This window comes from Plasmopara halstedii (assembly GCF_900000015.1).
Source record: "Plasmopara halstedii genome assembly, contig: Scaffold_2547, whole genome shotgun sequence".
Classification (NCBI taxonomy): domain Eukaryota; phylum Oomycota; class Peronosporomycetes; order Peronosporales; family Peronosporaceae; genus Plasmopara; species Plasmopara halstedii.
In genome coordinates, this window is record NW_020189454.1 from 241,150 (window position 1) to 253,516 (window position 12,367).

A 12,367-nucleotide genomic window follows, 5' to 3' on the forward strand; every position below is an offset into this window, starting at 1 on the left:
CCTCTGTCACGAAGATGAAAGGCCACAATTCCAGGAGAAGACCAGAGACTCCTTCGTAGGCCCACGGACTCTGCGACGACTCCAAAATCGTCCTATCTTGTAATAATTTTATAAAAAAAATTGTCAAAAACGGCACGAACTCGGAACAGTATACGGCATATAAGGCATCTATTAATAGAATGCCTTATATGTAGAGGCCTATTGATTTATTCTTCTGTTTATCTGGTAGATTTTTTAATTTCCTTTTTATCTCGAGTAATGTAAATCTCAAACGAGAAATCAAATTATTTGTATCTCAACAAAGTGATGACCAATGATCTCACCAACATTTACGTGCTGGTAACAAGCATCTCGTTACCTTTGTGCTGTCGTGCACAATCTAAGCAATCTGACACTGGTTCACTCTCCTCATCTTCTTCTCTAGTTCTACACGCGCAACTTTTACGCACTAATTCTGAAGCAGGCCTGAGTTATGTTGTATGGAAGTGCACATCTCTCTCAGCTTCTTCTACCGCTCAGCTAAAGGTTGCAAACAATCACTCTCAGTGGATTCCGCAAGATCACGTTTGCATAGTCCAACCTGCACTGCCAAATGCCAGCAAAGCACTAGGTCGTAGCCCGTACGACTCAAGTTTCGAAGACGATAATCCTCATGTGGCGCTTTGGAGCTCTATCCGCGGCTCAGTTGGCCGATTTACCACCGCTAAAGTGTTCATACATAAAGGAGAGCGTGCATTTCAAGCGATAGCTTTCGCTGCGCTTGTACGACAAAATATGGTACTAAAACGGTGTCATTGGTGCTTTAAGAAGCTGCGAAAAAAGGCGCTACAATGTGGTGCGTGCGAGTTTGCACGGTATTGCTCTCGCACTTGCTTGGACACAGATGCGACGCTGCACGACTTCCAATGTCAAGCATTGCGTGAGTTAAAGCATGGACAAGTGCCGGTGAAGGATGTGGAGACTGTGCGATTGGTGCTGGCCGTGTTAAGTATGGAACAGGCTGTTAGAAATCCTCAAGCCCTTCGATTGCTCGCTGTTCATCAGCGCACCAAAGACAGTGAGCAGGAGGAAATGAATATTATTGTAAAATTTATCGTTCAATGGACAAAGCAAGGCTTGGACTCGCAACATGTGCGAGCTACGCTTGAGCGTGTGAAGTGCAATGCGCATCCGCTTTATCTTGATGGCATCACGTGTGTAGGCACAGGTATCTTTCCTGAAGCAGCAATGGCTTTAAATCATTCGTGCATGCCTAATGTGGCTCCTAGCTTTGATCCACACACTAGGACTCTGGCATTTCACGCTATCTTGGAGATACCACAAGGCACTGCTGTGGAGTATGCGTACATTGATTTATTGCAATCAAGAAAGAAACGCCAATCGTTACTGTTAAATGGGTTTGGATTTGAGTGTAATTGCGGGCGCTGTACAAATGAACGTGCATGCTCGATAGAAGATGATACGGACGAAGAGGAGAGTCGAGCGATGGAACAGCTGATGCAAGTCTTCAGTTCCGACTGCTGCGATAAGAAGCAGCAGCTTCTTTATTGGAAAAAGAATTACGAACATGTGCTTAAACATAGTATTGAAGCTCAATTTGCATTCTTTACTGCAGAAATGCAGTTAGCTCGTACTCAATGCCTCTGGGTTAATGTCATTAATGCTGCAGAGAGATTGTTAAAAATTTGGACGCGTTGTGGTCTTCCTGAGTGTTATCATACTACAGAAACGCTTCATTTTCAAATCTATATGGCTGCAATGCAAGCTGGGATGCTTGATCTGGCTCAAGAGTCTGCACAAAAGGTTAAAAGCATCCGACTGTGCTGTGGGTACTCCCATCCTGAGACCTCTATTGATTAGCTTCCAGAAAAAAAAAGAATTTATGAGTATTTCGATGTTACATCTGTCTGACAAACGATTTACCGAAGCACGAAGTTAGTCATTCTCCTTTTTATCAGCATTTCTCGCGTGCATTGAACAAAGTACACGTTACGGCGTTCAATGTACTAAATACTTGCAAACATGCCACGCGCATCATTGAAATGAATTGATAGCTGTGTGATAAAGCTTCCATCGTTTACAACCACATTTAAAGGTCCAGATTGCTGGTTTTACGACAACCACTTGGCTCGTTCGACCTTGTAAACTAGAGCTCACTCAACAAAATTGTGAAGACCACGCCACTGTCAGTTGCATTTATGTTAGCTCTGCTCCGTGCTTTCGCATTCCGCTAGCAGCTTGAAGGGTCTGACAGAGTGTGAATGACTAAGCGTAACGCATATATGTGTCTTCATTTGATGTTGAAGGATCTGGCATTCCGTATGGCATTTTGTGGATGTTACATCGCAATTAAGCTCATGTCTACTGCTTGAGCCGGTCGTCTCTTGTCTTTGTCCCTTACATCTAAACAGCCACATTCAGGCCCTTGTTTCAGCAACATCAACTGTGTAAAAAAGGTATCTGCGTACTCTGAGTCCGGAATCTCGTGCTTGACAGCTATGACTTTATACACCTTGATAACATTGTGTTTGGCGAGCAACTGTCGCTGCCACTCAACGCGCTGAGTCATCGTTATCGTCTATCGAAATCGACATAATGTTTTTACTCGACCAAGCACATATGCCGCTCATGGTGAAATGCCGATCGCTGGATGGAAATGATTTCCAATGCGAAGTATTGCTGCACAGCCGTTCAAGTGGTTAGTGAAGTAGATGAGCATATTTCTTATACGCTTCTTGTCGTATGTTTCATCACGGCGTCAAGAGGGTTGCAGTAACGGCCCTAGGTGTACTTTGAAGTGATGATACGTTGGATGAAAGGGAGGCAAACGATGCATCGCAAATACTTGTACCGTTTATAAGCTTTCGTAGCGTGTGTTGTACTTCGATTGCAGGTGGACGTTGTAGAGGTGAGAAGCTTAAACAACGCATGACGAGATCCTGAATCTGAACGGGACAATCCATTGACAAAGCGGGACGAACGCAACCAGAGCTAATGAGTAGAGCCAATTGACTTTGTTCGTCCAAATCATTATCCAAGTCAACTCCAGCAGCGAATGGAAGCTCACAGGTGTCAAGTTCAGTAAGTAAAACACCAAGCGAATAGACATCAGCTTGTTCACTTCGACGTTCACCTCGTAGCAACTCAGGCGCTAACCAAGCAACGGAAAAGTCGCTTTGAGTGTACATGGCCTGGACTCCCACTGTGCGATTAACTCCAAAAGCGCAAAGTTTTGCATCACAATGCTCAGATAATAGTACGCGTTGTGCCTTAAGTTGCGGAGGGTGGAGCGACGTATTGACGTCAGCAGATCGAGAGTGCAAATACACAAGTGCATCAACGATATCGAGCGCAAGATGTGCTTTCGTCTTCGGCATGGAGATAGAGTGAAACCATCCAAATTCTTGTGCGTTGCGTGGTCGTAGTGAGAGTAGCGCTCGTAGATTACCATTCGGCATATATTCCGTCACTGCTGAAGGTTGAGCTGCTGCTTCCACCAAATGAGACGGTGAAGTTGGCGAATCAAGATCGTAAACACGCTGTGCAGAGTCGTAGAATCCAATAAAAGCTACAATTTGAGGATGTAATAGTGTAATAGAAAGTGAGATATCTTCCAAAAAGGCCTGACGATACGACTGCTGCTCTGCAAGCTCTGGAAGCAGTCGTCGGACAACCACTTGACGGTTCGCTTGACCTTCAATCTTAAGCGTAGCACGAATAGCCAAGGTAAAAGACCCTTTATGTAGTAACTCGCCATCAACAACACAGTGCGGTGGGAGACGATTCTGTTCAAGTGCCAATGCATTGCATGCCAACGTGTCACTTGAGTCACATTTCTTCAGAGCTCGAGGTGATAACGACGTGGCTCTTGTCGTGGCAGCATTACTAGAAGTCCGTCCTACTCTGAAGCTGAGATTTTCAAAAAACTCGATGGATGGTACACTAGCGATCCGTGGCAAATGATTCAACCACTTGCCGCTAAAAGTTGCGGAGCTAGACGGTCGTCGACGACTACCATCAGCTACAATTGCCATTAGATCAGGTGTTAGCATGAAATCCATATACTCGGTACTCTGACTGTGGCTATCGCGATGTCCATTAATTCGTTTGTGACGTCTACACATAAACCATCCTCCAAGTGCAAGCAGCACCATTGCTGTAACAACAAGACCAACAATTAATGCTGTCGAATTGAAAGACGCGTCAGAAGGTCGGAAACTCATTTCGTAGGTTTGAAGGCGACGAGGTTGAGGATCCGACTATTAGACACAAGTGGGTCTAATATCGTCCTTCCTCAAACCAACACAGGAAATGCCTTAGGCCTACAACAGCGAGTGCAAGGGTGGGGGGTATGACTTTGTGACTGGCTTCCGGAAATAGCGCCTGGAGCTCTACAGTACGTCGTAAGGAGAAATTACTACAGCTTGAGGCTTACAGCTGGTATAAAACATGAAGGCGACGTATTGCTAACAACATACGTACTAGCTTAAACCTAACAAAGCATGTACCGGTAGGATACTGATCTACAAAGTATAGATTTAAGATATACTATACTCATGTATAATCGTGTTGAAATTCATTTCGGCAAATTAGGACAATTTGATATATGAAAGTTATTATTGGCAGGTCTCTATGGTCGAACTGCGAAACCATTGAAGAGATTAGTAAAAAAACACATGATTTGCTTTCTTCAACAAAACTCGTCTAGATATAGATGTTCTACGTCATATATCGGCATAATGATGAAGTCTTAAAGGAAGAATCTTAATGACACATCCAGATTGTACACAATTAGCTAATCTGGTCGTCTTCTAGATACCTGTAAACAAGTGCTTTACTTGAAGGCACAGATGTCATGGAGTGCTGAATATTGTGAAACTAAGCGTCTTGTGCGCTTGTGTTTGAGTATTTGAGCAGTAGGCCGGGAGAAAGATTCTCCGCAACAGGTGATGTTGCAGATCGGCTGCCAGTACACTGTACGGTTGGTTGGCTTATTCGTTTGGCTGCATATTATACATCATAAGTACTTGTCTGCAACGTAATCTCAAATGGGGCTTGTACAAAACGAGTACTTGCCAAAAGCCTGGTGTCCCGAAATTGAGAACCAAGATGTCGTTATAATTCGAAAAGCTCATGATGCAAGTTATTGAGTTTGATTTTCGCATGGTCACTGCTCAACTTTAGATCAGTAAAGGCAAGGCTCAATGCAATCTCTAAAAAAAATTGACGATGGATACCAGAGGATTTGCCAGAGACTGGGAGTCTCAAACAGATGGCAACAAAAAACAATGCTTCAGATTTTTAAGGAACGTCAACTGATGATCCGAACGCTTGATGGTCTCACTTAATCTCTTTCCCTTGATGCACTTGTAAAGCGAACATGCTAATTCGGAGAAATGTACACAAGAAACCTCTCGATTTGCTTCTCTGTTGTTGGGCCGAATCACTTCACTGATTGCATTGGTGTCCGATTGTGAGTGTCTACTCGCGCGAAATTGTTTGATCTGTTATCGAAAAAGACATGGGCAACATATAGCATTCGTCCAATTTTAATGAAGTATTTCTTACAGCACATTCCCGTTATGGTGTGTGTTCACATCACACTTTTGTTAAGAGCAAAGCTCAGAAAAACATGAGAAAAGAGAATGATGGTGCCTCGAACAGGAAAGCTTCGTGGGCCAGGCAATGCAATTCATAAGGCTTACGGTAAGATTGAGTGAGCGCCGCTGAATCTCAAGAGCTGCAGTAGTGTAATATTTAAAATCTTAGGTTTTCCTAAGTGTAAGATAGTTATGCCTAATTTCTAATTAATTATTAAATACCCCAAAGTTGTGTGTGTGGTGGAACGAATGAATTCGCAGTACGTAACTTAGAGATCTACGATTCGTTTCTTAAAACGGCAAAAGTACCATTATCTGCGTTTGTTGAGTATGTAAGTCAAAGCTTCCTCTTCTGCACATTCTTCAAAACAGCACTTTCTCCTTGATTCTAGCCAAAACGTTCGCAGCAAAAACATTTAGTTAAAGCTAATGTGGCATTCGACTGTTGTATCATTGTACAACTGTATGAAATTCACAATGCAACTTGTATGGATACGATAAACGTGGTTGCTAGCAGTACATCAAGTTATCACGTCAATTTTATTCTAGGTATGGTACAACTTGAGTAATAGCAGTCTGAGCAAAATCAAACCAATATATACATCACCTTGAAATAGCAGAGCAAACTAAAGACTGAGCTATCTAACATTATCGATCCAGAGTAAATTTCAAGACTCCATCTCTGGTCAAGAACTCTTCGACCCAAAGCTTACTTTGTCCAAGGTGCACGGCAACCCTGTTGCACTTGGTAGTTTCTCCAGCTGATTCAAAGACTAGTCAATGCATCCTCTGTGAGAATGAAACAATAATGTTCGTGTACCTGTCCCCATACCAAGTAGATATGCTTAGCAAGTCTATGCTCATTGTTAGTCCTGACGGGATCAGAGATTTAGCAGAGGGCCCAGAAATGTAATTTCTCGCTGGAGGCGCTCACTAGCTATGAAATTGCGCTGAAAGGAACCCCCCAGGAGCGCCCCAACCAAAAGATAATGAAGATACAGATTACACCGAATGTGAGGTCACGAATGTCGAGAGTTACGTTCTTTGACCAGGTTCTCTCCCTAAGAACGGAGCAAGTTGAGATGGACATTGCTGCAAGGCTGCCGTCGCATTGCGCTTTGAGGAAGCGTAGGTCAGGTCACCGACATTTCGTTCTATACTTAGAACAAGTACGACTTTAGTGGATCGCAATCCGCTAACCCAAGAGTAATTATTGCCTTAACCCAAGGCTGATTAATTCTTTCATTTAAACCCAAAACTAGCTTTATTTGTTTTTATCTGCGGCAAAGCCGCCTAATTTTAAATGCATAGGTTTTTCTAAATATTTATGATAAAATCTAAATACATATAGAACTACTGGCTTTCCAGCCTCGTACCGTATTCTTGTTTGGGTGTGGTCACACCATGCCCATCTGGTGTGACACACACCGCTGTTACCAGGGTATGTGTAACCCCGTTACAGACATTAATTCTCCAAGCTGTAAACGGACCAATATCGCATTATTATGCGGCTCTCAAGCTAGGAAGCCGCGCGCAAAAATAGGCATTAACGTGCAGCATATTCGTAGAAAAGTCATTGGCAACGCTGGAAGATCTGCGACGAGATCGCGGGTGTTTGCAACGCATTGCTTGTAACGCGGTTACACGTACCCTGATATGAAAGGGTGGGTCACACAAGATGGTGCGATCACAGAATGGTGTGGCTAAACCTTAACAAGAGGCCAGAAAAGGCTGGACTGCCAGCAGTGATGCATTTTGATAAGGCTTTACTATTTTAATAGGGAAAATCTATAGGTTTATATTGCCGCAAATTTAAAAAAATACAGTTTACATGTTGGACATAAGATTTTATTTGCCTTGGTTGAGGATTGTGGTTACTCTTGGAGCACTACGTTTAATTGTACACTGGGTAGAGAAGGCACTGTATTAACAATCTGACAGCTATCCTAACCAGCTTCATTAAGTATGAAGCATCGCTGTTTGCTTGACTTTGCTAATACAAAGCACGACCAGAACGTCGAAGTGGATACTCGTCACATCAAGCCTTTGATGTAAACAAGCCAGCTCGTCTTCATAAGCCTGCTGGCTATGCTACGATAAATCTTCAGTATGAAACAACATCGAGTATTAGAAAGCGCGCTGTGCTGCGCAAACCTGTCTCCTTACTCGAGTGTTGACAGATGATGGTGCAACAAGTTATAGTAGGCAATGGCACCAGAGTTTTGCAGGAGCTTGACTTCGCGCAATCAATATGTTTCTAAAGAAAGGGTATTGAGTTTCATTTGACCAGAAACTAGTGCAGAGATTACGGGCCCGCTAATCCACTATTCCCTTGAAGTGGAAGTGAACTATCCCCTACTCACCAAAGCGTGCAGCCGAAGGACAATTCACCTGCGGCTGGCGCTGGGAGGTTCATTGTTTATTAGGGCACGTAGATCCTTTCCGAGCGTATTGACGTACGATCGATACAGAGTTGATTCTGATTTCAGATAAGCACTTCGAGGTACGCCATTGTACAGAATAACTTGAACCTCCAGCGAATTATTACCGTATCGCTGTTCAAAGTAGATATTTACAGTCAATATTTAAATCGAGACCTACTCCTTCGATAGAGTTTCTTAGACCTGTTTGGTTCAGCAGTCCAGGGTCGTAATATGGCTTTTGCATGCCCACTAAGAACATGGAATATCTAGCAGTTGCTCCGAGATATTAAGAGTATGCCGCCATCGTTTTTACCTTGAGGACATAAGCAACCGATGAAGCATCGTCACAACTTAGTCATGTAGCGTACAAATAATGTATGTGTAGTTGGTACGGTAAAAGCGTATAATATCATTCACTATCACTTTAGTTCCATAAACGTTCCGCTGTCCCGAGTAATCGTACGTTGCTTTTGCACAACCCGCGTAAGCATGACATCCCGCTCAATTCCGTCAAAATATAATCATTGGAGCTTCTTAGAAGCGCACAAACTGCAAGGGCTGATAGCAGCAAATCAAATCAAAATCAGTCTACTCAAACGAGATTAAGCTAAATCGCAGAGGAGCGAAGGGCACATCAGGCCATTGATGACAACCAGAGTTGAAAGGACGTCTACTTACCATAAATACAATAATTGGAGGCACTTTGCTCCTGAAGAGCAGTCTTTCTAAGCAGTACAAATAATTTCCACACAGTTAACGCGTTCTGTGAGAGCACGGGCTTTCGGGTGATTAGCGGTAGACATGCTCCATTTGGGCCTTGAACACTAAAAAATCGAAATTTCACTTTGAAGCGCGGATGTCGATCTGATGCAATTACCACCGACGGAATATTTTGTGATTAGGCTGAATCCTTTCGGATAAAAAAATCAGTCGCTGACAGCAGCGAAATATTTTGCATAGCCAGTCAAAAAAATACAATGCTGGTATTACCGGATGAAAGTTAAAAAAATCAAGCTAAAAGACTGCCAACATTCTACCAGAACCTGCCGACTTACAAAAATGCCGACGCGTGTCGCAAAAAATTACGATTATGAATGAGTTATACACAATGTTACACGTGTAACAATAGAATATAGCGCTTACTAAGTGGTTTGTCTTTTCCACCGAGGCGGCCACTGGAGATAGTATCGTTGCATTGTACCTTATCCTGGACTACGGGCCTGATCGTACACGGAAAGTGTCAAGTGGGTCAATGTTTTGACATCGTGACCCCTTCACTAGACATTAGTGGTGCAAATGCGCAAACTTACGCTTTGATCAAGAGACACCGGGCCTCAGACCTTTCATACTTTTCGAGACTTTCAGCAGTGCAATACATGTTGTGCAGGATTAAACGCTGAGCGAATCGCCCGACCAAATGGCATGTCACCATCGTATTATACGACGATTCAATCCGGGGCAAAGCGAAAGCGTATTTGCCACCGATAAGCCGAACCAAACCTACTTTATTTCAAATGTATACGAGCCAAGTAAAGATAGTAATCTTTCCATTGTCGTGAGAGATGTTATAACGAAGTCGTTGTGGATAATTTGAATGGAATACAGCCTGCTTATATGTATTCTGGCCTTGAAAATAGTATGCTTCAATACAAAAGGTTTTTGTCGTGAGCTAGTAAGCTCTGCCAATTTTAAGGCCGGGAGGCTTGAACGCGATAACGCGTCATGCCTGCTTGCAAGTATAGCGCAGCCCATGGAATAAATAAAATATCTCAAACAATATAATTTGGCCAATTTCTTTAGTAGCGCTAAGTCCGGATCCGCATGAGAAATTTTTCGTATCTTTGAATATCACCGCTGTCCAACGGTTCAGCCCGATTCGACACGTTATTATGAATATGCATGAGTGGCTGTGTAGTATGGTCGTACTTAAAACTATACTTTTGTCCGAGCCACTTTAAAGTTTCTTCTAAGCGGATTCACTCATACGAAGATGGGCTGAGTTTCCCATAAGGTGTCTAACAGAGAGCCTTTGCAATAATTGCTATTGCTCAAGTTTAAACGTGCTCTATTGAGAATTTAGGATCACTAAAATTGTGCTACATGCATGTCTAACTTACTGATGATAAAACCTGCCGGTAATCCACCCTCTCCGCAAAATTTACCTTTTCCGACGTTAGATGCGCCCGCGCTGTTCATCATGATTCCTCACCATGGTATTTCTAAGTGTTGCTGTAAGTCTGAAGAACGCTTGGGATTTTTGCACTGTAACGTGGTGCTAACCGTCCAAATATATAACATTTCAATTTTAAATCTCACGAAAATCAGGGCTAGAAAAAAAAGTTGATATCGACGCAATGCAGTATGTAAAAAATCTTACTCTGCAGTAAATCAACGAAATGAGCTTCATCTCGAGTCAAAAGGCTAAGAAACTCAACCACCCAAGCTCGACGTAGATTTTGCTGATGCAATTAATGAAAAGCTGATTTCAGGACTGCTTGTAAGAGACGTTCTGCCTAGTACGAAGGCGAATTTCAAATAAGATTAAAAGGTGTGATGGTGACTAAAGAGTAGGTCCAACAAAGTCGAATGCGACGCGGATGACTGTAGCCGAATGTTCCGAGCTCAGCGTCATTGATCACCAGGAAAATGTTGTGTGATGGATCACATGCTTGACGCTGACAGTCGTCCTCATATATTGCAATAATAATTGTATATTCCGAAGGTGTCTGGCTCTGGCGGAAGCCTTCGGTCTTAAAAAGACCTTGAGTGAGTTTCTCCGTAAACACGGAACCATCACTGCCTCTGGCACTGGTTCACTTACCATACTGACATGAAGCTCGGAGCTTCTGTACATCATCGTGCAATGTGCCGTTGTCTTGACAGCATGACAAAACCTCGACCGCTGTCAAAAGTCACATTAGGTGGAAGGAGAATCGATTTTATGGTCTTCTTCAACTTTTGCCATGTGGTGAAGTAGCCAGGGCTATTGGCTTCTCAAGCCAGCGCCTAATTTTTCGCACAGTCATTCAAATGCGGGATAGCAAAGGCCACTAGACTAAGGTCATCACCAAGTTGAGCCATCGTGATAACGATGTTTTTCTCGTTGCTAGAACACAAACATTTCATTTCGTTACCGTCAAATTTTGTCACCTTGATTTTCACGGGACGTTCCATGTGTACCGACGATCCACTTGTAATGGAGGTGCAGATCTGGCGTCGGTATGTTCTGCGAAAAAATCGTAATAATCCTTGCTTATACGCAGCAAAATTTGCTAACCGTTGAAAACCACTTCTTGGTCTAGTCGGAGCATACCGAGGGCCGCGTCGCCGCGCGTTGATCATTTCCGGCGGGCCGTTGGCTTACGTGGTGGGCAGGAAATGTGGAGTGGCAGTAACGATTAAACTCATCAGGCTAAAAAAACTTATAACCTGATAAGTACTTCCACTTCTGATACAACAGAACAGAAAGCGGATATACAACTATACAGGGTGTACAGTGGATGTTAGACACTAAGAGTATGCGGTCCACAAAAAATGGGTAATGGGACCAATCCCATTTTATGGGTTCTTGACTCGCCAAGCTTCATCAGAATACATGCAGCGGGGCTGCCGTAGCTTTGTGCTTAGAGGAAGCGTAAGTTAGGTCACCGACCTTTCGTTCTATACTTAGAACAAGTACAGTTTGCCGGGTCGCAATGCGCTTACTCCAAAAGTAATTATTGCCTTCCCAAGACTAATTGACTCTTCGATTTAAAATTTTCATTTATTTTTATCTGCAGCTAAACCGCCTAATTATAAAAGTATAGATTTTCCTAGATATATATAGTAAAATCTAAATACATGTATAACTACTGGCTATCTAGCACTGTACCGTATTCTTATTTGGGGGTGATTACACCATGCCCATCTGGTGTGACACACACCCCTGTTACCAGGGTATGGTAACCCCGTTACACTCTCCCCCATAAAGGCTGAGAACATTTACAGTTCTAATCGATTACTGCATCAACAAGACTTGCGTGTCTTTAAGACACGGTGTTGGAACGAAACGACTTTCGTGCTCACTGTGCCCTGTGTCAATGACACCAAAGTCTCCAAGTCTCTCTGGTTCTGACAGCGAGCACGAACAGAGTCCGACTTCTTCACCAGCACGCGGTGCAACGTCGGACAGTGCGTCCGCAGCACCGAGGGATGCACATCCTAGGCTCGATGGGCACAATCGTCGCGCTCAGCGCACGCTATCAGTGACAAGTGACCTCGTTGAGGATGAGGAGGTGGTCGACTACGAGTCTGACACTCCTTTTTCCGCATGGGATGACGAGGAAGACGAGCTGCGCCAGCGGC

General features: G+C 43.4%; 4 protein-coding genes across 4 annotated transcripts; 1 reads left to right on the forward strand and 3 right to left on the reverse strand.

Moving 5' to 3' along the window:
- Positions 1–306: 306 nt before the first annotated feature.
- Positions 307–1,860, forward strand: PHALS_04270 (Predicted histone tail methylase containing SET domain; the record flags this gene model as incomplete). The annotated part of the gene is made up of 1 exon (XM_024718354.1): positions 307–1,860. The coding sequence occupies one exon, from the start codon at positions 307–309 to the stop codon at positions 1,858–1,860; it is 1,554 nt and encodes a 517-aa protein (XP_024583761.1).
- PHALS_14998 (uncharacterized protein) lies at positions 1,860–2,751 on the reverse strand. The gene has a single exon (XM_036407158.1). It carries the CDS (start codon positions 2,567–2,569, stop codon positions 2,339–2,341), a length of 231 nt encoding a protein of 76 aa, XP_036263410.1. The 5' UTR covers positions 2,570–2,751; the 3' UTR covers positions 1,860–2,338.
- On the reverse strand, positions 2,751–4,223 carry PHALS_04271 (tkl protein kinase; the record flags this gene model as incomplete). The annotated part of the gene is made up of 1 exon (XM_024718356.1): positions 2,751–4,223. The coding sequence occupies one exon, from the start codon at positions 4,221–4,223 to the stop codon at positions 2,751–2,753; it is 1,473 nt and encodes a 490-aa protein (XP_024583763.1).
- Positions 4,224–9,828: 5,605 nt separating this feature from the next.
- PHALS_04272 (uncharacterized protein) lies at positions 9,829–10,219 on the reverse strand (the record flags this gene model as incomplete). Its single annotated transcript, XM_024718358.1, has 2 exons — positions 9,829–9,989; positions 10,141–10,219. 2 exons carry the CDS (start codon positions 10,217–10,219, stop codon positions 9,829–9,831), a joined length of 240 nt encoding a protein of 79 aa, XP_024583764.1.
- Between the last annotated feature and the right edge of the window lie 2,148 nt (positions 10,220–12,367).

Coding starts and splice junctions, on each gene's coding strand:
- PHALS_14998 (XM_036407158.1), bottom strand. CDS start 2,569: ATGACTCAGCGCGTTGAGTGGCAGCGACAGTTGCTCGCCAAACACAAT.